Here is a 25,781-nt window from a genome sequence, read left to right on the forward strand (position 1 = left end):
GGAACCAGAGGCTCAGTTCTGAAATGAAGTCTTGGAATAAGCATCAGGAAATTAATATTTAACTTAATTGCAGAAATAACATCAGAGTGACTGTAATAAAAATCAAAAAATAAGCTATAATCTTCCACCTTATCTTCTCGTATCTTCACTACCAATCCTTATTCAGATACAGCCTTGGCTGCCATCATAGCATACTTGATTTTTCATTCTGTTTATTTTCACTTTACATTATATCATGAGAATTTTTCTATTTAACTAGATACTCTTCGTGATAATCATTTTAAATATTTCATTGAATGAGAGTTCCCATAATTTATTTAACATTATCCAGTTGTTGAATGTTTAAGTTATCTCCAAATTTTCATATTATAACGGTTCTAATATATATGTGTACATATATATGTAACTTTCTCCTCTAGAGGGATTTTTCTTCAATATGTTCCCTTAGGTACAATTCCTGGTTCAAATACATATGAACATTTTTATAGCTCTTCAAACACATTACCAACCTGCTTTCCAGAAGCAGGTTATGCTTATTTGCAGAGCCTCCAGTAATCCCGTGTCACTACCAGGCCTGAGAGATCCCTACTAAAGGTGTCTCTGGGTCATTCTGATGGCATTTCTCCCTCTCCTTAGGGCACCCTGTTCTTCGCACTCCCAGATGGGACCGGCTGGCTGTATGCACTGCAAGGGACTTCCGAGCTCCCCAAAGCTGTGGCCATTATCTCCCGCGAGGTGCCATGTAAGACACCTTACACTGAGCTCCTACCCATCAACAATTGGCTAAACAAGCCCCAGAGGTGAGGGAGTGGGCCAAGGGGGTGGAGTCAGGGAGACAGAGGGAGGACCTCCATTGTCCAGCCTGGCCCTTCCCCGGGTCAGGGTCCCTGGCGGACATTGGCTGGAAGAGTGTACGTTCCCTGATGTGGCCCAGCTTTGCCTGCACTCTAAGCTTCCAGAGTCTCCTCGTCAGTGCTATCTATGAATGGCTGATTACTCGTAAATCTCCTAAGACAGTGCCTGGCACAAAATAAGTGCTCAACAAATATTAGCTGGTATTACTACTATCCTAACAATAATCATGGTGGTTATTATTGAGTACTCTGTCTTACCACCTAAGCCACTGGCCAGAGAAGAATGTCCCTTGGATCCTGTACTTGCAGTGGGAGTAAAGTAGAATGCGAAGACTAGAGCTTGAGGCCAACCAGCCTAGTCCTCTTCTGTTAGGAGCCCAAGGCAGGGAGGAGAAGGCCGCCTGCTCAGCAATGTGGATAAAGGCTCAGACCTAAGTTTGAATCCTAGTTCTGCAATAACTAGTCATGTTACCTGAGCATGTTACCTTCCCTTGGCCATATTTCCTCATTAGTAAAATTGAGATGGTAACGATACAAGTATGTACCTCATATCACTCACTACTCGGGGTTCAAAGCCTATGACACATGCAAAGTACTGACTCAGTAGCTGGCACAGAATAGGTGGTCGGTAAATGGTCGTGGCTGTTATTGTTAGTGACAGAGTGAAGGCTACAACCCTGGACCCGTGTGGTTTCCATAAAATCAAGAGTAGAATAAATAGCACCTTTCCTTCTCTCCTTTGGGCAAACAATGTAATTTTCTCTATCTGCTCTTCCTGTGTTCCTGTGCTCCCCCAGATTCCGGGTCATTGTGGAAATGCTGAAACCAGAGAAGCCAGACCTAACTGTCACCTTAAAGGGCCTTGATTACATTGATGTATTGTCTGGCTCCAAGAAAGACTACCAGCTGAACTTCTTTTCCTACAAGGAAGGACTATACAGTGCAAAGGTATCCACATATCAAAGGCACTGCCCTGGAACCCTGGAGGTTTGACCTCAGGTTGACAATCCTGGTGTTAGGGAGGAAAGCTGTCCTGCACAGCCAGCCTATGCTTATCCTGTTGGGCTGACCTGGCAAAGGCATTCAGAATTCCCCACCTCTTTAAGGTGAGACCAGACTGCAAGGCCAGCCAGCCATCATGTAGAGCCATGCCAAGCCTCCAAGGCAACAGAATCCTGAAAATCCTTATGCAGTAGGTAACACTGGACCAGCAAATACCAGACAAAAATGATAACAAAATATCCCATTTTCCGAGTGTTTATACAGTGTCCAGCATTGTGCTGAGCATACAACACACGTAGCTAGTAAGGTCAGAGCCAGGATTCAACTCAGAGCCATCTACTCCAAGACACCGCAAGAGCTAATTAGTTCAATAAGTACCTACTGAGCATATATGCCAGCTACTATGGGCTGGAAACACAGCGATGATCAAAACTCGACACAGCCCCTTTTCTCATGAAATACCCAGTCCAGTGACAGAGATGGACATTAGTCAAGTAACTGCATTATGAATGTATAATTACAAAATGAGGTAAGTGTTTTGAAGGAAATGAGCATATATGGATCAGTGGCTCATACGAAAAGTCAGAGCTGAAGATAATATATGGGAATTACCCATTTATCGATAGTATTTAAAGCTATGATGGAGAATGGAATTGCCTAGGGAAAGATTTTAAAGTGAAAAAATAGAATCTAGAACACATTTCCCCCCCTCCAGAAGAGATACTGGCAAAATCCACGCTGCAGTATGTCATCTCCTCTCCAGCAATTCCTGAGGTAGGCTGCACCGCTCAGATCACATTCACAAACAGGCTAACGGAGAACCTTAGAATCAAGGAATCACAGACCATCTGAAGGGAAAAAGCCACCATAAAATAGAAATAACCAGCTCAACAAATAAGACTCCTGAGATAAAAGAGTCATTAAAGCAAAGAGAAGAGGGCTTTCAGTGAATATTATCAATATCCTCAAGAGAATAAAAGAAGGTAATCATACCCATGAAATAAGAAACAGGCTGTTGTGGAAGAGAATCCATTAGAGATCCTGGAAATGAAAAATAGAATATTTTGAATAAAAAACCATAGATGAAGCCTAAAGTGTAATGGATTCTGAGGAAGACATTACTAGTAAGTTAGGAGATGGAGCTGAGTAATATCACCAGACTTTTTTAGCACATTAGCATGAAGAAATGTCAAGAATGAAAGGAAATAATAACAAGTGTTGGCGAGGGCATGGATGAAGTTGGATCCATTGCTGGTGAGAGTATAAATGTTACAGCTGCTTTGGAAAGCAGTCTGGCAGTTCTTCAAATGGTAAACATAGAGTTACCATATGTATGATTCACCAATTTCATTCCTAGGTATATACTCAAGATAAATGAAAACATATGTCCACACAAAAACCTGTACATAAATGTTCATGGTAACATTACTCGTAAGACCCAAAAAATGGAAACAACCCAAATGTCCATCAACTGATGAATAGATAAATACAATGGAAGATTATTTGGCAATACAAAGAAATGGAAATGAAGTACTGATACCTGGATGAATCTGGAAACATATGTGCTAAGTGAACAAAGCCAGTCACAAATGGCCACACGTGGTATAATTTCATTTACATGAAATGTCCAGAATAGACAAGTCTAAAGAAATGAAAAATAGTGGTGCCTAGGGCTAGATGGGATGGGTTAGGAGGAAATAAGGAATGATTGTTAATACCCATTAATATGGTTTCTTTTTGGGAAGATGAAATGTTCTAAATCAAATAATTGAACTATAAATGTGTAGTTACAAAATGAGATAAGTGCCTTGTGAATATACTAAAAGCCACTGAAATGTACACTTTAAATGGGTGAATTGTATGGAATGTAAATTGTATCTCAATAGAGCTGTTTTTAAAAAAAGAAAGAAAAGATGAGACATAAACTATAAATCAAGAAGTGTTAATATCCATCTCACAGGAGCTTCTGAAACAGAAAAACAAGATAATAGAAGGAAGAAAATAATTGGATAAAAATTTCCAGGGCTATTGGAGGAAGATTGAGTCTTCTAATTGAAGGGCTACACCAAGTTGCCAAACTAGTTGAATGAAAGAACACTCACATCTAAATACGTGAGAACAAAATTTCAGAAAACTGGGGTGAAAGAGAAAAGTCCTGAATGATTCTAGAGAAAATAAAAGGAAGTAATAATCATAATAACATCTGATTTCTCGTGGAGAAATACAAAAAGAAATGGAGCAAGTTATTCAAACTATTTAAAATGATTTTCAGTCTAAAACTCTTTCTCCAGACAAAACTATTATAAGGGCAAAATAAAGACATTTTTAAACATGCAAGGACTCAAAGTAATTCACCCATATACACAATCCCTGACTGAAAGAAGTACTACAAAATTAAAACTTTTTAAATTAGCAAAATTTCAAAAACAGTTAAATGAATCCAAGAGACTCTAAACTAAATTGATAGGCTGCTGCCTCCATAGCTTAGTTGATTAATATGCCTGTCTCATAAACTAAACTGATAGGTAATTTAAAATAATTGTTGGAAGGCAATCTGAAATATTTCAGATGACCTCAAGATAGGAAGTAACAAGGGGAGGAATAAAATAAGGCAATGAAAAAATTTTTCTCACTCAGTTGGAAGCAAATGGGGAAATAAGAGATATTTTTTCATAGAGAAGGTTAGGGAGAGAACAGAGATATTCATAAACCATAGATGTGAACAGATATAAATAAAGATATGTATTAAAATGTAAGTATAAAGACTTGAGTAAAAAGGACAATGAACCAGATCACAGAATCTCTTTACGGTAAATGCATTAAAATTAACAATAACAACAGAAAAGTTTTTTTTAATCAAAAACACTTTTGGTTATGATGGAGTAGCTAGTCCTCCCAACATAAAAAAAAAAAAAAAAAAAAAAAAAACCATAAAACTGGACAAAATATCCGAGGCAAGTTCTCAGTCATTGGACAACAGGCAACACAATACTGCAGTTCATCAAACAGAAGGAAACTTATGAGTCCTCATGATTGCCCTGGCTCTCTGCCTCGGGACAATTTCCTGACCACAGTACAGTAATCTAGAGTTTGAGCAAAGTACAGCAGCCCCGGTGAACTGAGAGACAGAAATCAGAGTTTGATGTAGCTGAAACAGCTGGTCTCTACTTGGTAGATAGAGCACCAGAGAGGAGGGAGCAGGATACGGAGTGGGTGGGAGAACAAAAGTCTATATGGGAGTTCCCCACGAAGTCCTTGGCTGAAGGTTGGACTGCATATGCATGGGAAGAGAGTACATGAGATTTACCAGAGAGCAGCTGCTACGAGGTTAATAAATAAGTAAAATATGGCCTTAATGAGTGGGCTGATAAAGAATCTCAGCAGAGAAATAAAAACTATGAACAAGAACCAAATGGATAGGCTATAACTGAAAAGTACAATAAAGTGAAATGAAAAATTCATTGGATGTGCTTAACAGCAGATTGGAGATGTGAGAAGATTCATTGAACTTGAAACAAATCAATGGAATGTTTCCAGCCTGGAGAACAGAGAGAAAAAAGATTGAAGAAAAACAACCAGAGCCTCAGGAAACTGTCAGAAAATATAAAATGGTCTAACATGTGAGAAATATGAGTCCCCAAAGAGAAGAAACTGAGAATGGGCAGAAAATTATTTGAAAAAAATAATTGCTAAAATTTCCCTGATTTGATTTAAAAGGGAAAAAAAAAGGGATTTACAGATTCAAGAAACTTGGCAAAGCTCAAGCAGGAGAAATACAAAGAAAACCATGCCTGCACACCCCATAGTAAAACTGTTGAAAACAAAAGAGAAAGAGAAAAGCTTGAAACAACCAGGTTTTAAAAATCAATTACATAGCAGGGAGATGAGCAATTAGAATGACCACTGACTTTTCTTCAGATATAATGGAAGCCATCTGCAAAGCGCAGGAAGAAAAAGAAACTATCAACCTAGAGTCCTTTATCCACTGAAAATATCCTATTAAAACTGACAGTCAAATAGACATTTTCAGATAAAGGGCCATGAGAGAATTCATTACAAGCAGATTTGCCTTAGAGACTGCATAGCATTATTACAGTACTAATAGGTATTCTTCAGTCTGGAGGGAAACGATACTGGATGGAAACTTGGGTCTTCTGGAAGGAAAGAAGAGAACTAAACATGGTAAATAAACAGGTAAATATTAAACTCTGTTTTTCTTCTTATAACTTTAAAAGGCAAATGACAGTTTATAGCAATTAACCTTGTAAAGTGGATGTTCTTATGTACATAGAAATAAAAAGATATGATGTCAAAAGTACAGATGGGGTGGAAAGGTCAATGAAATTATACGTTAGTAAGGTAATTACATTTGTGAGGTGGGAAGTATGAGTAGAAGCGTAAAGGGTCAGTTGTAAAGTGGAAAGTGACAAAATACTGACTCTAAATTTTGACAAGTTAAAACTTCATGTTGTCAGCTCTAGAGCAACCATTAAAAATCTGTTATTTAAAAATATAGCTAAAAAGCCAGTAGAGGAAATAAAATACATTCCAAAAGATTCCATATTGATCCAACAGAAGGGAGGAAAGTCACAACAGAGGAATGAGAAAAATGAGACAAATGGAAAGGAAATAGCATGAGGGTAGACTTCAACCCAAGCATATAAATAATTATTTTTAAATGTAAAATACTAGGCACTCCAATGAAAAAGCAGAGGGTTCAGAAGCACTCTAAATCTAAAGACAGGAAGAGGTTGAAAGTAAAAAGCCAGATATGTAAAGAACTCTTACTACCTAATAACAATAAGATAAACAACCCAAAGTATTAAAAGGGGCAAGACGTGAATAGACTACCTCATGGAAGGAGATACATGAATGACCAATATGCACCTGAGAAGATGCTCAACATCATCAGTCATCTGGGAAAAGAATTTAAACAGGTGAGCAGCTTGTCAACAACAAGTCAGTTGCAGAGCAGAGGGGACAATATACTTCAGTTACAAGTGTGAGCTGTGGAATCAGTCCAACCTGGGTTCAAATTCTGGTTCTGACACTTCTCTGCATGTGACCCTAGGCAAGATACTTCGTGTTGCTAAAGCTCATTGTCTTCATCTTCAAAAAAAATGGTGGGGGTCGGGTGGCTGGTTAGCTCAGTTGGTTAGAGCGTGGTGCTAATAGCACCAAAGTTGCTGGTTCGATCCTCTCATGGGCCACTGTGAGCTGTGCCCTCCAAAAAAAAAAAAAAGAAAGAAAAGGTGAGGGGAATAATAATGTCACTTACAAATTGTGTGAATTAAACGAGTATTTCTAGTGCCTGGCATACACTAATCATTCAGTAAGTGTTAGATGCTGTTATTATATTATTATTATTATTGACAATTCCAGAAACAGGAATAGCAGGGTAACCCACTGCAGCATGAACCTCTCTCGAGTTCTCGCTTGTTCTCCAGAGCCAGTGCAGACACCTTCACCTGCAGCACTACACAGTGCTGCTCTGGCCTCTTCTAAAGCACACTCAGGTTATGTAATATATACTCTCACCTGGGAGGAACCAGAGCAGAATACCTAAAGAGAAAGGCTGGTTGGCAGGAATTCAGATAGGCTGGGAGGTACGTGTCAGCCTGGTACCCAGGCATTGCTCGCAGAGAGAAGGACCCCCGGCTAACCCCTCTACTCTGCCTGGCTTCCTCCCACTCTCCTTGTGAACTCAGGTGATCTTCCGAAACGAGGCGACCAATGAGTTCTTATACTACATGGTGAGTTTCAGGGTCATCCCTTCAGGTGTCATCAAAACCATCGAGATGGTGAGCCCCATCCGGCAGAGTACATCGGCCTTTATCAAGGTGGAGAATCCCCTGCCCTACTCAGTGACCTTCGCCACGGACTGCAGGGTGCCCGACATCAGCCTGCCCTCCCAGTTTGTGGTGCCCGCCAACTCCGAGGTATGACCCTGGCTGCCAGGGGCCCCCTGATGGTCCTTGTGGGGCCCCCTCCAGCCATGTTCTGCATCCCTGAGGTCAGGCCCGTCCTGGCAGTGGTCCCTAGTGTGCTTCTCAAGAGAGGATCCATTTTTAGATTCAAAGATATTCCAGACCTAGAAACACCTGGAATAGGGAAAGTGAGAAGGGGTACCAAGGAGGAAAAGTGGGCTGGTTTGGACAGAGGTTCTCGGGCTCAAGATGAGTGTGAGCATGGGCTAGTGAAGCCCCATGTCTGCCACCAGCCTGCTCTGAGGCCCCTGGGTGGCAGGGAGAGGTGGGACTTCAGCATCACAGGAGCCTCTGTCTTCTCTTGCAGGGCACATTCTCATTTGAATTCCAGCCCCTGCGAGCTGGAGAAACCTTCGGGAGACTCGTTCTGCACAACAGTGATTTAGGTTACTACCAGTATGAGCTCAATTTGAAGGCCACGCCAGCACTGCCTGAAAAGCCTGTCCACTGCCAGGCCGTTCTCGGCAGCGGCCAGAGCGTCTTTGCCAAGATCATCAATTACACCCGGCAGAAGACAGAATATTACTGCAAGGTGAGCAGCCCCTGCCCCACCCTCCGCCCCGCCCTTGCCTTCACATATTTTTGAAGTCTGACCTCACAAATGATGGGAGGAGGACATAGGGGGTGCAGAAACGTGAAACTTGGGGAGTCAGGTGCTTCATGTAACCTGGAAACTCCCAGCTAAAAATAAACAGTGCAAGGCCTGGGTTCTTCTAAAAGGCTTCCTATCTTAAGCTGGGTGGGGGTAGGGGGAATTTTGCTTCCCACTGCATGCTCAGTGGTCAATACAGGGAGACAGCAGAGCTTAGTGGTCGTGAGTGTGGCCTATGCAAGCCAGCAGACCTGGATTTGAATCCTGGCTTTCCCATTTCTCTTTGTGTGAATAATTTACTAATCTCTAAGCTTATCTATAAATAGTGATAATACCCTGACCTCACAGGATTGCTGTGAGGATTTTAAAGTATGTAAGTAAAACCGTTTTCCTAGAGCCTGGCCCATAGTAAATGCCCCATATATGTTACCTACTGTATCAGTTGGAATATAGGTTTAACTACTGAAACAGAAACCCGAAATGACAACAAAATAGAAGTGTAGTCCTCTCGCAGATAACAGCATAGGCCTGAGCAGTGTGGGCTGGAAGAGCAGGAGCTCCATGCCATCAGGCCCCAGAATCCTGCCCTATGGCTCTTCCCTCTGCAGAGAGCTGTGATCCACATAGACCGCAATGGCTTACAGTGAGGTCGCATTCTAGCCAGCTACAGGGGAAACACCACTTCACTCACATTCCATTGAACAAAACTGCGTAGGACCACTTTTAGCAACAAGGGGAGCTAGGACATGTAGGCTTTACACTGGGCAGCCACGTACCCAGTTAACATCAGGGGTCCCATGGCGACTGTCAAGAGGCATAGGCTTTTGATCAGTCCTATCAGTCAGGAGAAGCGAGGTTATGCTGTGGTAACAAAAAGCCCCTATATCTTGGTGGCTTAAAACCACAAAGGTGCGTGCTGTCTATCCAGTGAGTGTCAGCAGGGCACTCTGCTCATCACAGCCACTCAAGGATCCAGGCTGAAGGGCAACCACCATCTCAAATGTTTCCGGTCACAGACCGAGAGGGGTGAAAAGACCCCACAGGGATGTGCATTGGTAATTGAATGCTCTAGTGTGGAAGTGACACCTTTCACTTCTGCTCACAACTAGTAATCCAGAACTACTCTCACCCACCCATTAGGATACAGAATGTTTGGTCTTCCATGTGCATGGAAGGAAAGAAGAGGCCTGATATGAGGGAGCAGCACCAATGAATGCTATGCCAATATAATCCAGCCATGTGTCCTTGGGCGAGTTACTTAACATCTCTTGGCCTCGGTTTCTTTGTAATAAAATAGGGATGATAATCAGTAATACCTACTCTTCAAGGGAGTCATAAGGGCATGACTTTTTTATAACCTGCCTGGCTGATTGTGGACGGCCTGGGGATGGACCTGAGCTGCTGTAAACCTTTCAAGATCTCGTGTGAGTTAAGTGCCTTTGTTCCCCTTTCAGACCGACTGTCCAGACTTCCACACCGAAAAGGTCATTAGCGCAGCCCCGGGGGCTCAGGGAGGCACGGAAGTCAGTGTGGAAATCTATTTTGAGCCCAGCCGCCTGGGGGAGACCAAGGGCATCCTGAGCCTGTCATCACTCACAGGCGGGGAGTATAGCATCCCCCTCTTCGGAGTGGCTCTACCTCCCAAGCCACAAGGTCCCTTCGTGATCCGAGCCGGGTACAGCATAGTCATCCCCTTCAAGAACGTCTTCTACCAAACAGTCACCTTCTCCTTCACCGTGGAGAACCCAGCCTTCTCTATTCGTGCCGTTGACTCCGTGCGGCCCAAGAAGATCAACAACGTCACTGTCTACTTTGAAGGAAACCCATCAGGCAGCAAAACACCCATCACCAGCAAGCTGATTGTGGCGTGCCCTCCCGTGGAAGGCCAAGAAACAGGGGTTAAATGGGTTTATTATCTGAAGGGGATCACCCTTTAGTGGTAACCAGGGGCAGTGGCATCAAGAAAAAGCCATTTCCTCAGCCTTAATATTTATGTATTGTTCTAACCTGGCGAAGAATAAAGAAAATAGTCAGAATTCTTAAGACGCTGTTTTAGCCTCCTCCTTCAATTATAGGGGCACTTATTTCCATATTACATGTGTTCCAGATATATGTATGAAATGGATGTATTCCACATTAAACATGGTAACTACACAAAACAGAGCAACATTTTACTTTGCAAGTGCAAGTCTCTGAACTTAGTTTCTTACCATGCCCCCAAAGCTCAAGTACTATGTACTAATCCCCATTTTTTATAAGATGACGTAGGTATCACACTCATGACCTTCTACTGTACAGCACTTAGCAGGGCACGACGCTGGGGCGCATCGTGGATTCTTTTTAAAATCCATGGTGGCTTAAAGAGCCCTTAGACATGACTATTTTGATATGGTATTTCATTCTGCTTTCACATAAAATCCAAAGAAGTCACTCTTTTCAAAGCAATGGAAAGATAACGTTCGGGCAATCACTGCAGGAACAAGGGCCAACGAGGCTCCCTCCATCTCTGAATCCCATTTCTGCTCCTACAGAAAGTGCTCACTGAAGGCTGGATCCTGGAGAAATGCTCACCGAGACCCCCGTTCCCCACTCCCACCCCAGGCCTGTGCACAGTATTCAGCTTGCAAAGCAGTGATCCTCGACCCATCTGCACATGAGACCCACCTAATTCTGGTTCAGGCCCCCAACTCCCCAAATTCTGATTTCATTGGTCTGGGAAGTGGCGATGGGGGAGGGGAAAGGCGGGCATCCTTTTTCTTTCTAACTTGTAAGCAAAGTTGAGAACCAGTGCTACAGATCAGACACCTGCCTGGCCATTAATGCTGCAACGGAATCAGGAATCTTCCTCCAGAGGAGGACCATGTCCCGGTTTGATATGGTTAAACTGCAGCCATTTGTATGCACATGAAGGGTGATGTTCAAAGTCAGGGACTTTTTTCAGAGAGAAAGCACTACAGATGCTTCACCTCCCGGGAGGAAGCGGGCATCTGCCTCAGCCCAGACTCTTCCCCTGGGTCCTGCAGTGCTCACAGAGAGGTGGTTAAAAACTGGCCTTAAAGAGGATTTGCTTCTGCAGCACGCACCCATGCCAGAGGGTTCCTCTGCCTCCACCTCCATCATCCTTCTCATCCCCTACAGCCTCCCTGCAAGAGAGGGTGGAGGCATGAAAGATGGCCTTTGGGGAATGAATGCTCCAAAAAAGTGGTTCTCAAAAATGGCTCCTGAACGTGTAGGTGCCTGACCTCTGTGCTATACACCTGAAGCTGAAGTTGAATAATATTGAATGTCAACTATAATTAAATACACACACACACACACACACACAGTGCCAAAAAAATATACACATCCTAAGAAGGAAAACTATTAAAATTGTAGTACTCAATACATATCTATAACAAAAGATGAATACAAGTCACTTTTGACTTCTGCAATTACAAGAGGTGCTCAAAGTGGTTACCATTGGCATAATTTTAATACAGTTTTTTCCTATCTTAAAATGTGTATACATTTTCTTGGCCTCTTCTGTGTGTGTGTGTGTGTGTGTGTGTGTGTGTGTGTGTGTGTATGGTCACGGGAGGTGGAGTACAACAGAGAATATAGTCAATGGAATTGTAACAGCTATATTCGATATCAGAAGGGTAGTAGATTGGGGGGGTTATCACTTTGTGAGGGGTGTAAATGTCTAACACGTTGTTTTGTACACCTGAAACTAAAAAAAAGAAGAAGAAGACACAAAAAATGGCCCAGGACCAGCAGCATCACCTGGGATTTTATTAAAAATGGAGATTCTTGGGCCACTTCAGCCCTATTGAGTCAGAAACCCCAAGGATGTGTCCCAGAAACCTGGATTTTAACAAGCCTTTATACTCTCATACAGCCCAGTACACTCTACACACACCTAGGACCAAATGAAGCTTTTTCTAAAATATTTGCAGACCTACGCTTAATAGTTGATTTTAGTTACCACTAAAGATGCTACAAATCGGTATAAAAACAAAGAACTAGATGACAGATTTACCCAATGGTTAAAGGAGCAAAGAAAGCACTAAGCAACACTCTGAGCAGATGCAGAGAGCAAGGAGCTTGTGGTATGACTAGCAAGTACACAATCTGAATAAACCAGTGGTTCTCAAATTTCAGTGTCTATTAGAATCACTCACAGGGTTTGCTAAACCAGACTCCAGGGGCCCCACCCTTAGAGGGCCTGATTTAGTAGGTTTGAGTGGGCTGGAAAATTTGCGTCTCTGCGGAGCATTCCCATTGATGCCGCTGCTGCTGCCCTGAGAATCCCATTATCGTAAGCACAGCTCTGAAGCCTCAGCCTTCTTGCATCAGCACCACCTGGAAACTTGTTAGAAATGTAGGATCGCAGGCCCCACCCCAGACCTACCTACTGAATCAGAATCTGCATTGTAATGGCAGCTCCAGGGGACGGTGTACATGTTGCAGTTGAGAGCCCAGTTTTAAAAGCCACAAGCAGAACTCGAGCCTTTGTTGAACCCACAGTTCTAATGCTCTTCATTAGAGACAGCTCAAGAGAGGTGTCTCACCAACTCTGCTTATGACCTCGTTGATTAAATTGGCCCTCTTCCCACCCACTCACCAGAGGCATGGATGGGGGTGGAGGAGCAATTGTCCCATCACCACTTTCTTCAAAACGGGCACTTTTCAACAGTTTTAAACCTAGTCTGCTAACTCGTTGTTAAGACTAAGGAAAAGATGGAGGAAACTATGAAAACTGGCTAAAGCACCAGCGGTCAGAGCAAATGTAGGACAAAGCATTGGTTGGGGCTCAGAGTAAGAAATTGATTTCTTAGCAACCTTGTCCAGAATGATTTCAGGAGAAAAGAGTTCCTTCATGTAAAAAAAAAAAAATTACTGTTTCAATTATTAAAAACTGTATCACATTATGACCTTTGAGGAATTTGGTTCACCTTTAAGAAAAAGCCAAACCAAACAGTAAAAGAAACAGATGAGATACTATATTAAATATAAGTCCAGTGGAAATGAATACACACTGGAGAAATAGATCCACAGCATTCCCACTGATCTGATTTTTTCATTGTTTTTCATCAACCATCATCTAAACCTAGACATAAACCTTGCAAGACATTTGGAAATGTTCTTATCAGTGCTACTTGGTATCAAGATAAGAAGCAGAAGAAACCAGTTAGCAATACATTTTCTCTGAAGATGAGTCTATATTTAGGGTAGTTTTCAGGTTGTTGGTGAACCTACCTTCATTCATCCCATTGTGCTGGCAAAAGTTTTAAAAGGTGTGAAAAGTCCACCAGTAAAGGAAAAAACATTTTTCATAGAGTTTTCTAGACATGATTCTCCGTGACTTACTGAGTTTTGGGTTAGCTCTTGTGTTTGTTTTCTATGGCTGCATAACAAATTACCACAAACCTAGCAGCTTAAAGCAACACAAATTTCTTATCTTGCAGTTTCAGGAATGGAGTGAACTGGCTTCCTGGTTCAGGGTCCCCCAGGCTGAAATGAAGATGCCAGCCAGCTGCATCCTCATCTGGAGGCTCAACTGGGGAAAGACCCACTTCAAGAGTGTTGATAACTATTTCACAAAGATGGCTCCAAAAGCATAGAAGGAAGCCCCTGCCCCTCCCAAAGCTGAAGCCAAAATGAAGGCTTTGAAGGCAAAAGGAAGCAGTGCTGAAAGGCGTCCCCAGCCACAAAATTAAAAAAGAAGATCCGCGTGTCACCCGCCTTGCGAAGGCCAAAGACACTGTGGCTCTGAAGGCAGCCCAAATATCCTCGGCTATCGAGTCAGCCATGAAGAAGATAGAAAACAAAATACACTTGTGTTCATGGTGGATGCCAAAGCCAACAAGCACCAGATCGAACAGGCTGTGAAGAAGCTCTATGACATTGACGTGGCCAAGGTCAATGCTCTGATCAGGCCTGACAGAAGAAGGCATATGTTCGACTGGCTCCCGACTCTGATGCCAACAAAATTGGGATCATCTAAACTGACTCCAGCTGGCTAATTCTAAATATAAAAATTTTTCACTGTAAAAAATACACACACACACACACACACGCAATCCATTTCCTTGCAGCCATATGACTTAAGTCCCCATTTTCTTGGCAACTGACAACAGAGGACCACTCCTGCGTAGAAACTAGAGACCACTCTAAGGTCCTTACCACATGCTCCATCATAGACAGTTCACTGCTGTTGCTGTTTACTCTTCAAGGCCAGCAGGACAATCTCCCACTTCAAATCTTTTCTAATTTCTTTTTAAGGCCTCACCTGATTAGGTCAGACACATCCAGAATGATCTCCCTTTTAATCAACTCAGAGTCAACTTAGGGACCTTAATTATATCTGTAAAATCCCTCTGCTACATAAAATAGTAAGTTAGAGTGACAGCCCATCATATTTACCAGTGTTGGCCACACTCAAGGAGAGGGGATTATACAGGCCATGTACCCAAAACGGTGGGAATCTTGGGGGCCATCTTAGAATTCTACCAACCATAGCCCCTCACTTGGTATCCTCTATGGATTGAGGATAATACTCCATTATCAAGATTGTTGTAAGCGTGATGGATTCACTCATTAGAGGAAAGTATCACCACTTGTTATGTTCATATTTAATAGTCATTGGGCTTCACTGTGGTCTAGCCCTTGTGCTGAGTCCCTGTCTACTGTGGAAGCCACACTGTGTCGATAAAGTGCTTTTTAAAAATTTACCACATAGCTTCAATTTTTGTTCCATCACCTAGCGTGATACTCAAAGCACTTGGAGGGGCTGCTTTATAGTAGATCCATCTGGAGACCCAGACCCAACAGATTTGGGCTTCTCCTGTCTGTAACCTAGCCCTTCAGGTCTGATCAATTCATCCCAAATCTAAAATGGTGGGGGTGACAGCCACTGTTGGTAAGAGATTTTAGGTGGTAGACAGGTAGTACTATTTTTGAGAATTTATGTTAATATGTTTTAGAAAAATATACAACTCTTCAAACCCATGATTTTAGGGCATAAGCAAGGATAAAGTAGGAATTGAAGATTTTAAGTGAGTTGAGAAAAATATTTTTAAAATAATAGTTCAAGTGGAGAGAATATGGTGAAAACCCACTACATTTTGGGAGATATTGGTATATGCGAAATTGACTGGTGACTAAGTAGTGAATGAACGAACCACTGGATTCAGTAACTATTGAATAAATTATGCGAAGTGAGTCAGGCTCCAAGAGCCCCTCGCTTCTCCGGTAAGTCTGCAAAAGTCCACTGCGCCCCGAGCCCACCTGGGGCAGGTATTTGAGCTCAAGTGATACACGCCCCGCAGAGCAAACCACACTCAGGCACAGGGGGACACAAGGGAGGTGGAGTCTTGCGGGGCGTGGCCAACCACAGCGGCCAGCATTGGGGCGTGGCTGGCGAGGGGTGGGTCCTCGAGGCGGAAGGCGGAAGCTGCTGCGGAGTCATGTGATCCGAGTAACATGGCCGTTGCCCCTTGAGCGCTGCCGGTACCGGGCGGGAACGAGTCGCGTGCGCTGTAGGGTGTCTGGGCGCAAGTGGGCGGGGGCGGGGTCCGGGCCTTGGTTCTAAGGCGGCGCGCGGCGGCGGAGCGAGGCAGGTGGGTCCGGGGCTGCGTGGTCCATGAGCCGGTGCCGGAGGCAGCGGGAGCCGCAGACTTCCCTGGCTCCCGGCGCGGCCCGGGCCGCCGCGGGCTGAGGAGCCGCGGAGCTCCAAGGAGCTCCCGGAGCTGCCACCATGAACCCCGAGAAGGACTTCGCGCCCCTCACGCCCAACATTGTGCGCGCCCTCAATGACAAGCTCTACGAAAAGCGGAAGGTGGCAGCGCTGGAGATCGAGAAGTAAGAGCCGCGGGCACCCAGGGCTGGGCGTGGGGAGCGGAGGCGGGACCCGGCCCGAGCTCCCTGAGGGAACAGCGCACGCCTTTCCAGCCAAGGTTGCTTCCGCAGCTTTAGCGCTTGGCGTAGTGCTTAAGAGCAGGATATTGGGAATCCGTCTTTGCTTTTGCCCGGCTGTGTGACTTGGGCCAAGTTATTTAACCTCCCGGAGCCCAAAGGCCTGCTGCAAGAATGAAGTGACAGTAATGTATGTGCAGGGGTCGGGGCTGCAGTGAGAATGAAGAGACATGATGCATGCTTAGCGCTTAGACAGTGCCAGGCCTCTGGTGCGTCCTCAGTGTGGTCTCCCGTCAAAACCAGCAAATCAGAGAGCGGCCTCTGTGATGGGAGGCAGGTGGGAAGCAGGAGCATTTGTTAATGAGTTGACCTGCCTCATTTCTTACCCAGCTTCGGAGAAGTGAAAGGGACTGTTAGGGGACCTAGTGGAGAAATCAGTTTCAACACCTCAAAATCTCAAGCCTAAGAGGGCTGTTCATTTTATCTCTGTCATATCACCCCTCTCCGCAAGTGAAAGTAGAAATCGTTTGACCTTCTTTGCTTCTGCAGTCTTATTACATGTCTGTGTAACTATGATCTGACATTGTTTTATTTCCCATTGCACAAAACAAGGGCTTTAACTGGGAATGTTTTGTTAAGATTTTTCTGCTATTCTTTTGCATTTGTAGTTTTTCCCAGTCAGATCTTTGTGATAAAGTCAGGGGAGTGGGTCGGTGATTTTCAGAAACGTGGAAAGAAGCAGGCTGTAAAACTGGAAGAACAGTCTGGGAATCAGGAAATAAGGGTTGTAGTTCTGCCCTGTCCAGTGGGCTAGCCACTGACCATGTGTGGCTATGCATATTTAAAGTATTAAAGATAAAATAAAATTTTTAATCCAGTTCCTCAGTCACACTACCCCTATCTCAAATGTTCAATAGCCACATGCGGCTGTTGGCTACTCCAATGGACAGTGCAGATTTGAAACCATTTTCATCGCTGTAGAATTCTGTCGGACGTCTGGAGTCTGGTCCATGTGTGACACTCATTCTTTGGCCTTGGCAAATGCCTTCACTCAGGGTTTCCTAACTTCAGCACTATTGAGATTTCGGGACAGATCGTTCTTCGTTGTGGTGTGCTGTCGCTGTGCGTTGCTGGAATTTTAGAGCAGCCTGGTCTCTAGATACCAGTAGCATTCCGTCAGTTGTAACAACCAAAAAATGTCTTCATGCATTGCCAAATGTCCCCTGAGGGTGCAAAATTGCCCCAGTTGAGGACCTCTGTCTTAACTGCTTTGAGTTTTTGTTTCCTCCTCAACTAAAGAGTTTACACTTTCTAAGAGGACCCTCTCATTAGGTTCTAACATTCAGTGTGTCCAAAACCACCTAGCATCTTTTCTCATCAAACACCACTTTTTTTTTTAATTAAATTTATTGGGGTGACAATTGTTAGTAAATTTACATAGATTTCAGGTGTACAATTCTGTATTACATCGTCTATAAATCCCATTGTGTGTTCACCACCCAGAGTCAGTTCTCCTTCCATCACCATATATTTGATCCCCCTTACCCTCATCTCCCACCCCCCCAACCCCCTTAACTCTCTGGTAACCACTAAACTATTGTCTGTGTCTATGAGTTTTTCTTTCTCATTTGTTTGTCTTGTTCTTTTGTTGTTCAAACACCACTTTCTTAACTGCTCTTTTCATACCGCTGCTTGTTTATACCCTGGCTCTTGCTAATGTGGTTAGCAAGTCTTAATGATGAGTATCGCTATACCGAGTAGACCAGAGCTGACGTATGGACATGGCTCCATGTCCATTGGGTTTTATAGTCTTTGAAGCCACATTGACAGCCAGTTTTGCCCGTCACCCACTGCTTCTCAAGAATGTCTGGTTTTATTGTAGCTTGAATCATCTGTTGATCCCTTGAATAGAGAGGTATTTATCTCAGTATTATTGTTACCTCCGGCACAACTTGTTTAAGTGCTCTTACTCTGCAAGCTGTCCTATAAAGATTTTGTTTTCAATTGGGTTTGATTTGTATTAGACATTGCCCTTGATTTGTGGAATTCAGAGAAGCCCCCAGGGCCTTAACTGGACTAGGAACTCCTTAAGACCAGAGACTCTGTTGTATGTGTCCTCAGCACTTAGCACAGTGTCTGGTGGCATTTGATATTCGGTGTCTAAATGAATGAATGACCATATATTTTTAGTGGGGAAATAACATTGCAATCTCAGGACTTTGCTACTCAAAAGTGTAAGCCCACAGACCAGCAGCAGGCTCACCTGGGAGCTCGTTCGAAAGCGATCCTCCAGCCTCACCACAGACCTGTGGATCAGAACCTGCACTTTCACAAGATCCCTGAATGATTTGTGCGCGCAGTTCAAGTTTGAGAAGCACTGCCCTAGAAGACCCTGAAGTCACTTTCTAGCCTTCTTCAGCCATATTTGGAAGGAGAAGTGTCCTATTTGATATGTTCCTCAGAGTATAGTGGTCCCCCCTTATCCATGGGGGATACGTTCTGACATCTTCAGTGGATGCCTGGAACCACGGATAGTACTGAGCCCTATATATACTGTTTTTTTCTTATATCTACGTACCTATGATAAAGTTTAATTTACAATTAGGCACAGTAAGAGATTAACAATAATAATAAAATAGAACAGTTACAATAAAATACTGTACAAAGTTACTCAAATGTGGTCTCTCTCAAAATATTGTACTGTACACACTGCATGGATATGCTGGACAAAAGGATGATTACCATCCCAGGTGGGACAGCATAGGGTTTCATCACGCTAGTCAAAACAGCACACAATTTAAAATTTAAGAATTGTTTATTTCTGGAATTTTCCATTTAATATTTTCAGACCGTGGTTGAGCGTGGGTAACTGAAACCACAGATAAGGAGACTACTGTACTGTCAAAGTGGGGTTTAGGACTTCAAAGTGGGTTTTATGAACTTGGGTTGGGGGACACAATTCAGTCCATAACAGTGATCATAAAAGAAAAGTCATCATGTATAAAGCACTGTTTGCCCGATTTGTGGGGAGGAGGATAGAGAAGCTTCCTTTTGTTTGGCCATTGTACACCCCCCATCTCGTTTATTTTGCATGACTGCCCTGTGAGCTTAGGTAGTGTTACCCCATTTCACAGAGGCTCCTTGAGGTTAAATAATCTTCCTAAGGTTTCACAGCTAGAACCCGGATAAAAAACCCAGTCACTGTCAGCTTTCAGCTTGGAGGAGGCCAGGGTGTACCTTTCTTCGGTCTTCCCGAATCTGGGTTCATCCAGCACCAGCCGCCTCTACCATGCCGCCCAAGATTGACCCCAATGAGATCAAAGTCACATACCTGAGGTGCATCCATGGGGAAGTCAGTGCCACATCTGCCCCAGCCCCCAAGATCTGTCAGATGAGGGGGGGAGTCTCTCCAAAAATGATTGGTGATGACATTGCTAAAGCAAACAGTGATTGGAAGGGTCTGAGGATGACAGTGAAACTGACGATTCAGAACAGACAGGCCCAGACTGAGGTGGTACCTTCTGCCTCCACCCTGATCATCAAAGCCCTCAACCACCAAGAGACAGAAAGAAGCAAAAAAACATTAAGCACAGTGGAAATAATCACTTTTGATGAGACTGTCAACATTGCCAAAAGATGCGGCACCAATCTTTAGCTAGAGAATTCTCTGGAACCATTAAAGAAATCTTGGGGACTCCTCAGTCTATGGGCTGCAATGCTGATGGCCGCCACCCTCATGACATCAACAGCAGTGCAGTGGAATGCTCAGCTAGTTAAGAACCACTACAGAGGAAAATATTTCAGTCGCAGATCATTTGACAAAACAAAAACAAAAAAACCCCAGGTTCATCTGTCTCAAAAGGCTTGCCCACCACAATGAGTGGTTTTCCCTACCAAAAAAGGGGACATATATTTAATTTCTAAAAATTCACCCTTGACCATCTATCTAGATGGTTGTTTTAAGCGCCATTTTCAGTTTTCCAGAGCCCATCTGTTCAGGTGACAGAGTCAGTACTGCATGGTATTCCAATGAGGGATTAAAATTCCTGATAAGAAGAGGGTGTTTTATCTTGATGACTGACCTTTCAGACCCTAAAAATGCAGAAAGACGAATCCTCAAGTGAAGGACTCCTGGACTCTGGAATCTCAAGACCAGGTGTTACATGACCAGGATCTGATGGCTAAATATGCGAGCCTGTTGTGCGTAGTCCCAGAATGCTTTTATCCCCACAGCCTCACTTTAACAAGCCCACATGATTCCTAAAGGATAAAGCACTTAGGTTAGATTTTAGAATCGCGCTTTCAGGTCTTGTGGGCTCTCAGTTTCAGGCAATATAGTGTCAACAGTCCTGACGAAAAGTTTGGTAAGACCCCAGGCTCTGCTGTCCAGGGGAGTCTTGTGTGGGAGAGAAATGCCAGCAGGCACTCTGGTAAGTGTGGTGGTGCTGGGAGTGCTGTGCCCCACACTGACGGCAGTGCCCCCTCACTGCAGGCTAGGAGAGATGATGCCCTTCATGGGAACCAGCGAGGGGCTTAGTGCCAAGTCCCTCGTGTTCCTGAGCTTTGAGTTCCAAAAGCCCACAAATGTGGATACCAGGCCGTGCCCCTTGAGAACACTGAAGCCCAAGAGGGGGCTTGTGGGATTGGAGCTCCTGAATCATGCGTCCGTCCGTCTGTACCTGCTGGGGAACGGGGTGTTGGGGAGCAGGGATCCCTGGAGCTCTGGTCAGATACAGGTTGAACTTTTGAGTTTGATCTGGCTTGTTGGAATCTACCACCTCTGCGAGGAGACACTATGTATTCCCAAGTGGCTTAAGGCAGTTTTTGGAGTGTGAGTTAGAATTCCAGCGAGCTCAGCCCTTTATTAGCAGTGGGACGCTCAGCAAATTGCTTAATCCAGGGGTCACAGACTGGCAGCCAGGGGCTGTGTCCTGCCACCAGAACTGTTTGGTTTGACCTGGATCACAGGCTATTTTAAATGATGTTCCTCAATTGTGGCTCTGTGGGACCCACATTCCCATATAGCAGACCAGGGGGACGTAGGGGCCTCCCCTCTCCCCTTCCCAGCCAGGCTGCGCATGCCTCAGTTTGCTTCCTGTGTGGCAAGTTCGCCACAGCCTGTCTTACGGCCCTTGGCCTTCTCACTTGTATCTCCTGCCTGACCCCTGCAAGCGTTTGAGTTTTTGAACTCTGGTTTAACTTCCTGTGCCTCAGTTTCCTCCTCCAAATGCACCTTGAAAACATTACACTCAGTGAAAGAAGTCAGTCACCAAAAGGCAATGTATTGTATGATTCCATTTTATATGAAATGTTTAGAATAGGCAAATCCACAGAGACAGTAGATTAGGGGTTGCCTAGGGCTTACGGGCGAGTGTAGGGGAAAATGGGGAGTGACTCCTAATGGGTGCAGGATTTCCTTTTAGGATGATAAAACCATTCTAAAATTGATTGTGGTGATGGTTGCAGAACTTTGTGAAAAAAACGACTGAATTGTACATGTTAAAAGAGTGAATGTATGGTGTCAATTTAAAAAAAATAAGAATACCTGTAGTGTTTTGTTACAGTGTGAGGGAAGCACTCGTTAACTGGCCACAGTTATTGTCACCTGAGGTCCAAACATGCCTCCTGCTGTCTCTGACTAATTTCTTCTTTATAGTTTTTCTACTAATTATTATGTCCAGTGGATGCTTGGTATATTTTGTCAGTTAAATCTTAGGCCTTTTCAGAAGGTCTCTGACCCTTCCTCAGAGACACATGTTCTGCTTTCCTTGTTCAGTTATTTGAGACTAGTGAGCAAATGGAAACCAAATTACTTAACTACTCAGCAGATGGCGGAGATGTCTACCTAGATCCTCTTTGGGAAATTGTTGCCTGGATATGCCATCTGAATATAGCATGTTACATAGAGAACTGGGGTGGATAATTGGACTTGCCAGCGGGGGGAAAAAAGCAGCAGCCCCAAATCCATGCTAAAAGTGTTATAACACAGGAATAAACACAGCTCTGGATTTATCTTTCTTTTTCTGTCCTTTTTGGAGCGAGGAGCACGGCAGTAACATTTAGAGGATGAACTGACCACGTGTGGTGTAGATGACACCACACTTTCTGGTTCTGACTTTGCACTGGTACTGTTACATGGGCATGTGCAGTGCAGAGCACATTGCATGCGTTATCTTCTTTCATTCTCTCAAAACAGTACAAGGTCTTTGGAATTGTTAGCCCCACCTTATGGCCAAGGGTGTCTCCTGTGAAGGCATAGGAACATGAGTGCAGCGGCTAAAAGCTCTGCCACCTACCTACTAGCTGGGACGTTTGGACCTCACCACATGAAATGGAATTGGGGTTAAATAAAAGAATAAACGTGAAGTGCCTGGCACCCAATAGGAATCCGACAGTTGGTAGCTCTGCTATTTGAGTAGGAGGATAGTGTAACATAGTGGGTAAGATTTTAGACCTTGGAGACAGGAAAACCTATGTTTGATTTCTGCACCTGCCATCTATAAGTTGTGTGACCTTGTGTGTTTCTAAACGTAGCTGAGCCTCAGTCTCCCCCATCTGTAAAATGAGTATTAGACTACTAAGTCAGTGGTTTGACGGTTTAAATTAGGTACTGCATGTAAAGCACCCAGCACATTACCTGGCATATATTGATAGTAAGTGCTCAGCAAATGGTTACCTATTTCCTGCCTTCATAGGAGAAGCCCAGCTCTAGAGCTTCATTTCAAAACATCCCCTCCAGTACACACCTCACTTGCACTCTGTGTGGTGGAGGAATGCTTCAGGGCTATCTAAACACTGAATAGTGTGGGGAAATGTATAGGGAAGGCTGCATTTCATTTGGGGCCTCGCTTCTACCCAAGGAAAGGGCCCCCTGTAATCGGGTGTGTTCGCTTGGCAGTTGACGTGGTTTGAGAAGATGGGAGAGAGGAACTGACGTACAGCTGAAAGGGCACAGGCTTTGTCGCGTGTCAAGGTTTCAGATCCTCTGTGACCTTAGGAAAGGGACTTGGTTTCCCGGAGGCTGTGTTTAAAATCTAGATGAGATGATTGATAGTAGTTATAGTTATTCCAAGGACTAACTGGAATACTTAGTGTAGTGTGTGCTTAGCAAGTAGTGGACTCACCCGTCTTCATGTGGCCTGCAATTGTCCCTGTGCTGTGTCACCAGAGGCCAAAAGGTCCAGTGAGCTGTGGTTGTGTTGCTGAGATGGCGGCCCCAGGTTCTCCTTTGGCTGATGATGATTCCAAATGCACCCTACCCTGTCTGTGGTTCCTTCTCTCAGGGAGAGGGTGCCCGGCGTGGCACTTCAAGATGTTGGGGTGGTGTCACGAGCTTGGGTTGGCCAGCATTGGGGGAATGGGTGTTTCTGCCATCCTGCAACATCTCTGACCAGTGGAGAATGAAGGCTCTGAGCAACTGTGTGAGCCAGGGTTTGCAACACTTTTTAGAGGAAGCCAGACAGAAGCAGATTCTCTCCGCTGGTACATAGAACAGTGATGCCTGTGACCTTCATGTCGATGAAGGTCCCAGGGATTTGTGTGCGTGAGTTTCTGGGCCAAATATTAACTTCAAAACTCGTTCAGCTCCAGACCCCCGACCTGCGGCTCACAACCTGGAGATGAACGAGGAGACAGTGTGGCCCGAGGGCTCATGGTCCTTCAGTGTTCAGAGGAGTGACCACTTCCTGGATGGTCAGGAGAAGCGGTCTTGGACTTGAGCTGGACCCCGAAGGCTAATAGGGTGCGGGGCCGAGGGGAAGTGTATAAGGAGGACACTGCCCACCAGGCCCAGTGGGGTCTGGTGGGAGTGGAAGGTTATGCTGGGCAGCTGGGCAGTGACACTGGAGAGGTTGCCCTGAGTGCCAGGTAAGGAGTGTGAGCTTGATGCGTGGGCCAGCTCTTGCTGCTGTGCCAGGGGTTGCCACAGGGCAGTGCTCTGAGCTGGTGGTACGGGTGAGAACATGTTCCCATGGTCTCTCCTCCGCAGGGGACCATTGTTTGTCATAGTGTCTTATTTTCCTGGACATGAAGCTTCTCCCCTAAGTCCAAGGGTGCAGGCAGTAGAGACTAGGGTTCTGGGGTCTCAGGGCATGAATGGGCTATCCTTTTTCTAGTGGCCTGGGGTGCCCTGAGTTGAGGCATGATAGGACTCGGAGTGGGCGGTGGCGGGGGGGGGCGGGTTCCCGCTGGTATAGAGCAAAGGAGAAAGGTGCTGCTGGGCCTGCACAGTCGGCGAGAGCTGAACATAAGGCCCATCTGTCCCTTCCAGACCCTGCTGCTCTTGTGCGCGGCCCCTAACATAGAGCCCCATTCCTCCCGCCCTCACTTTCCTGTCTGTGAGACCGCAGTCTTCAGAGCTCCCTAAACACCGTCCAGGTCCATACCTCCCCCCAGTGCGGCTTCCTCGTACCTTCCGTGCCTCCTTACGGCGGTCAGAATTCAGTGCCAGGCCCTTTGCCCAGCACATGACTGGGAGCAGCTTCTCTAGCCCTGTCCCACCTCTCCTGCACCTGTATCCTTCACTGCCAAACCAAGTGCCTCCCTCCGTCCTCTGAGCTTTGGTTCATGCAGCTCCCTCTGGGCAGCTTCTTCCCGAACGGCTGCAGAGCAAACACCTGCTCATGCTTCAGAACCAGCCTCAAATGCTGACCCTCATGAAGCCACACCTTATTCCCTCCCCACCAGAGATACTAGTCGTGCTTTCCTGCCTCCTCCCTGCTCACCTTGCACCCTTCTCACCGGAGATTTTTTTTTTCTGCTTTGCATGAAAGTCCTTATGTTTCCTCTTGTTTTCTCTCCCCCTTTCACTCCCCCAGTTCCCTCTGAGAGCCCCTCAAGGGCAGGGAATACATCCCGTAGCCGGCTCTAGAATGGGGAAGAGTGCCCTTTCCAGTAGCTCAGAGACCGTTTTAACCTGAAACAAGGAGACAGGCAAGGAGGTGGTTCTAGGATGGCCTGTGCGGCGGGCAGGGCTGGGTCTTCTTTAGATCCCCTGCTGAAGCCTCGTGGATGTCCTTCCCACTCGTGGTGCCGCTCTAACCTGTACTGAGCAGAAACGTGGTCTGGCTTCCCCAGGGTGCTGTTGACAGCCAGTCGCAGGACAGGTTGTCTGGGCAGGAGTGAGAAGCACAGTTGCTTTCAGTGGCTTTGATAATATCCCCATCCTGGATTCCACAGGAGTACGGAGACACAGGTTCTAGATCTTTATGGAATTCAAGAAACTTGAGTATATCTCATCAGAGGTATTTTAAATGTAAGCTAGAAACAAGTCATCCTAAGTTCTCAGACTATTCACAAGTTCGTTAGGCAGTGTGAAATCTTCATCCAATCAATCTTTCAGAATTAAAAAAGTTTCTAGCTGCTGCATTGGCCGGGAATCGAACCCGGGCCTCCCGCGTGGCAGGCGAGAATTCTACCACTGAACCACCAATGCTCCAGCTGTCAGCAGCT

The 25,781-nt window shown here is 44.9% G+C and overlaps 2 protein-coding genes and 1 pseudogene across 3 annotated transcripts in view; all 3 read left to right on the plus strand.

Moving 5' to 3' along the window:
• HYDIN (HYDIN axonemal central pair apparatus protein) overlaps positions 1–10,476 on the plus strand; it is a 293,325-nt gene extending 282,849 nt beyond the window's left edge. Inside the window, exons 82-86 of the mRNA XM_081030536.1 lie at positions 637–800; positions 1,652–1,802; positions 7,565–7,795; positions 8,151–8,375; positions 9,890–10,476. Of these exons, the coding sequence (XP_080886662.1) occupies positions 637–800; positions 1,652–1,802; positions 7,565–7,795; positions 8,151–8,375; positions 9,890–10,372 (1,254 nt within the window). The 3' untranslated portion in view covers positions 10,373–10,476. The remainder of the gene's footprint in view (positions 1–636; positions 801–1,651; positions 1,803–7,564; positions 7,796–8,150; positions 8,376–9,889) is intronic.
• Positions 10,477–15,855: 5,379 nt separating this feature from the next.
• VAC14 (VAC14 component of PIKFYVE complex) overlaps positions 15,856–25,781 on the plus strand; it is a 93,798-nt gene continuing 83,872 nt past the window's right edge. The window contains exon 1 of the mRNA XM_081032908.1: positions 15,856–16,277. Coding sequence (XP_080889034.1) covers positions 16,174–16,277 — 104 coding nt within the window. The 5' untranslated portion in view covers positions 15,856–16,173. The remainder of the gene's footprint in view (positions 16,278–25,781) is intronic.
• On the plus strand, positions 19,621–20,108 carry LOC308490534 (large ribosomal subunit protein uL11-like; annotated as a pseudogene). The gene has a single exon. The product of its transcript is annotated as a large ribosomal subunit protein uL11-like (transcript).

This window comes from Rhinolophus hipposideros (genome assembly GCF_964194185.1).
Source record: "Rhinolophus hipposideros genome assembly, chromosome: 21".
Taxonomy (NCBI): Eukaryota; Metazoa; Chordata; class Mammalia; order Chiroptera; family Rhinolophidae; genus Rhinolophus; species Rhinolophus hipposideros.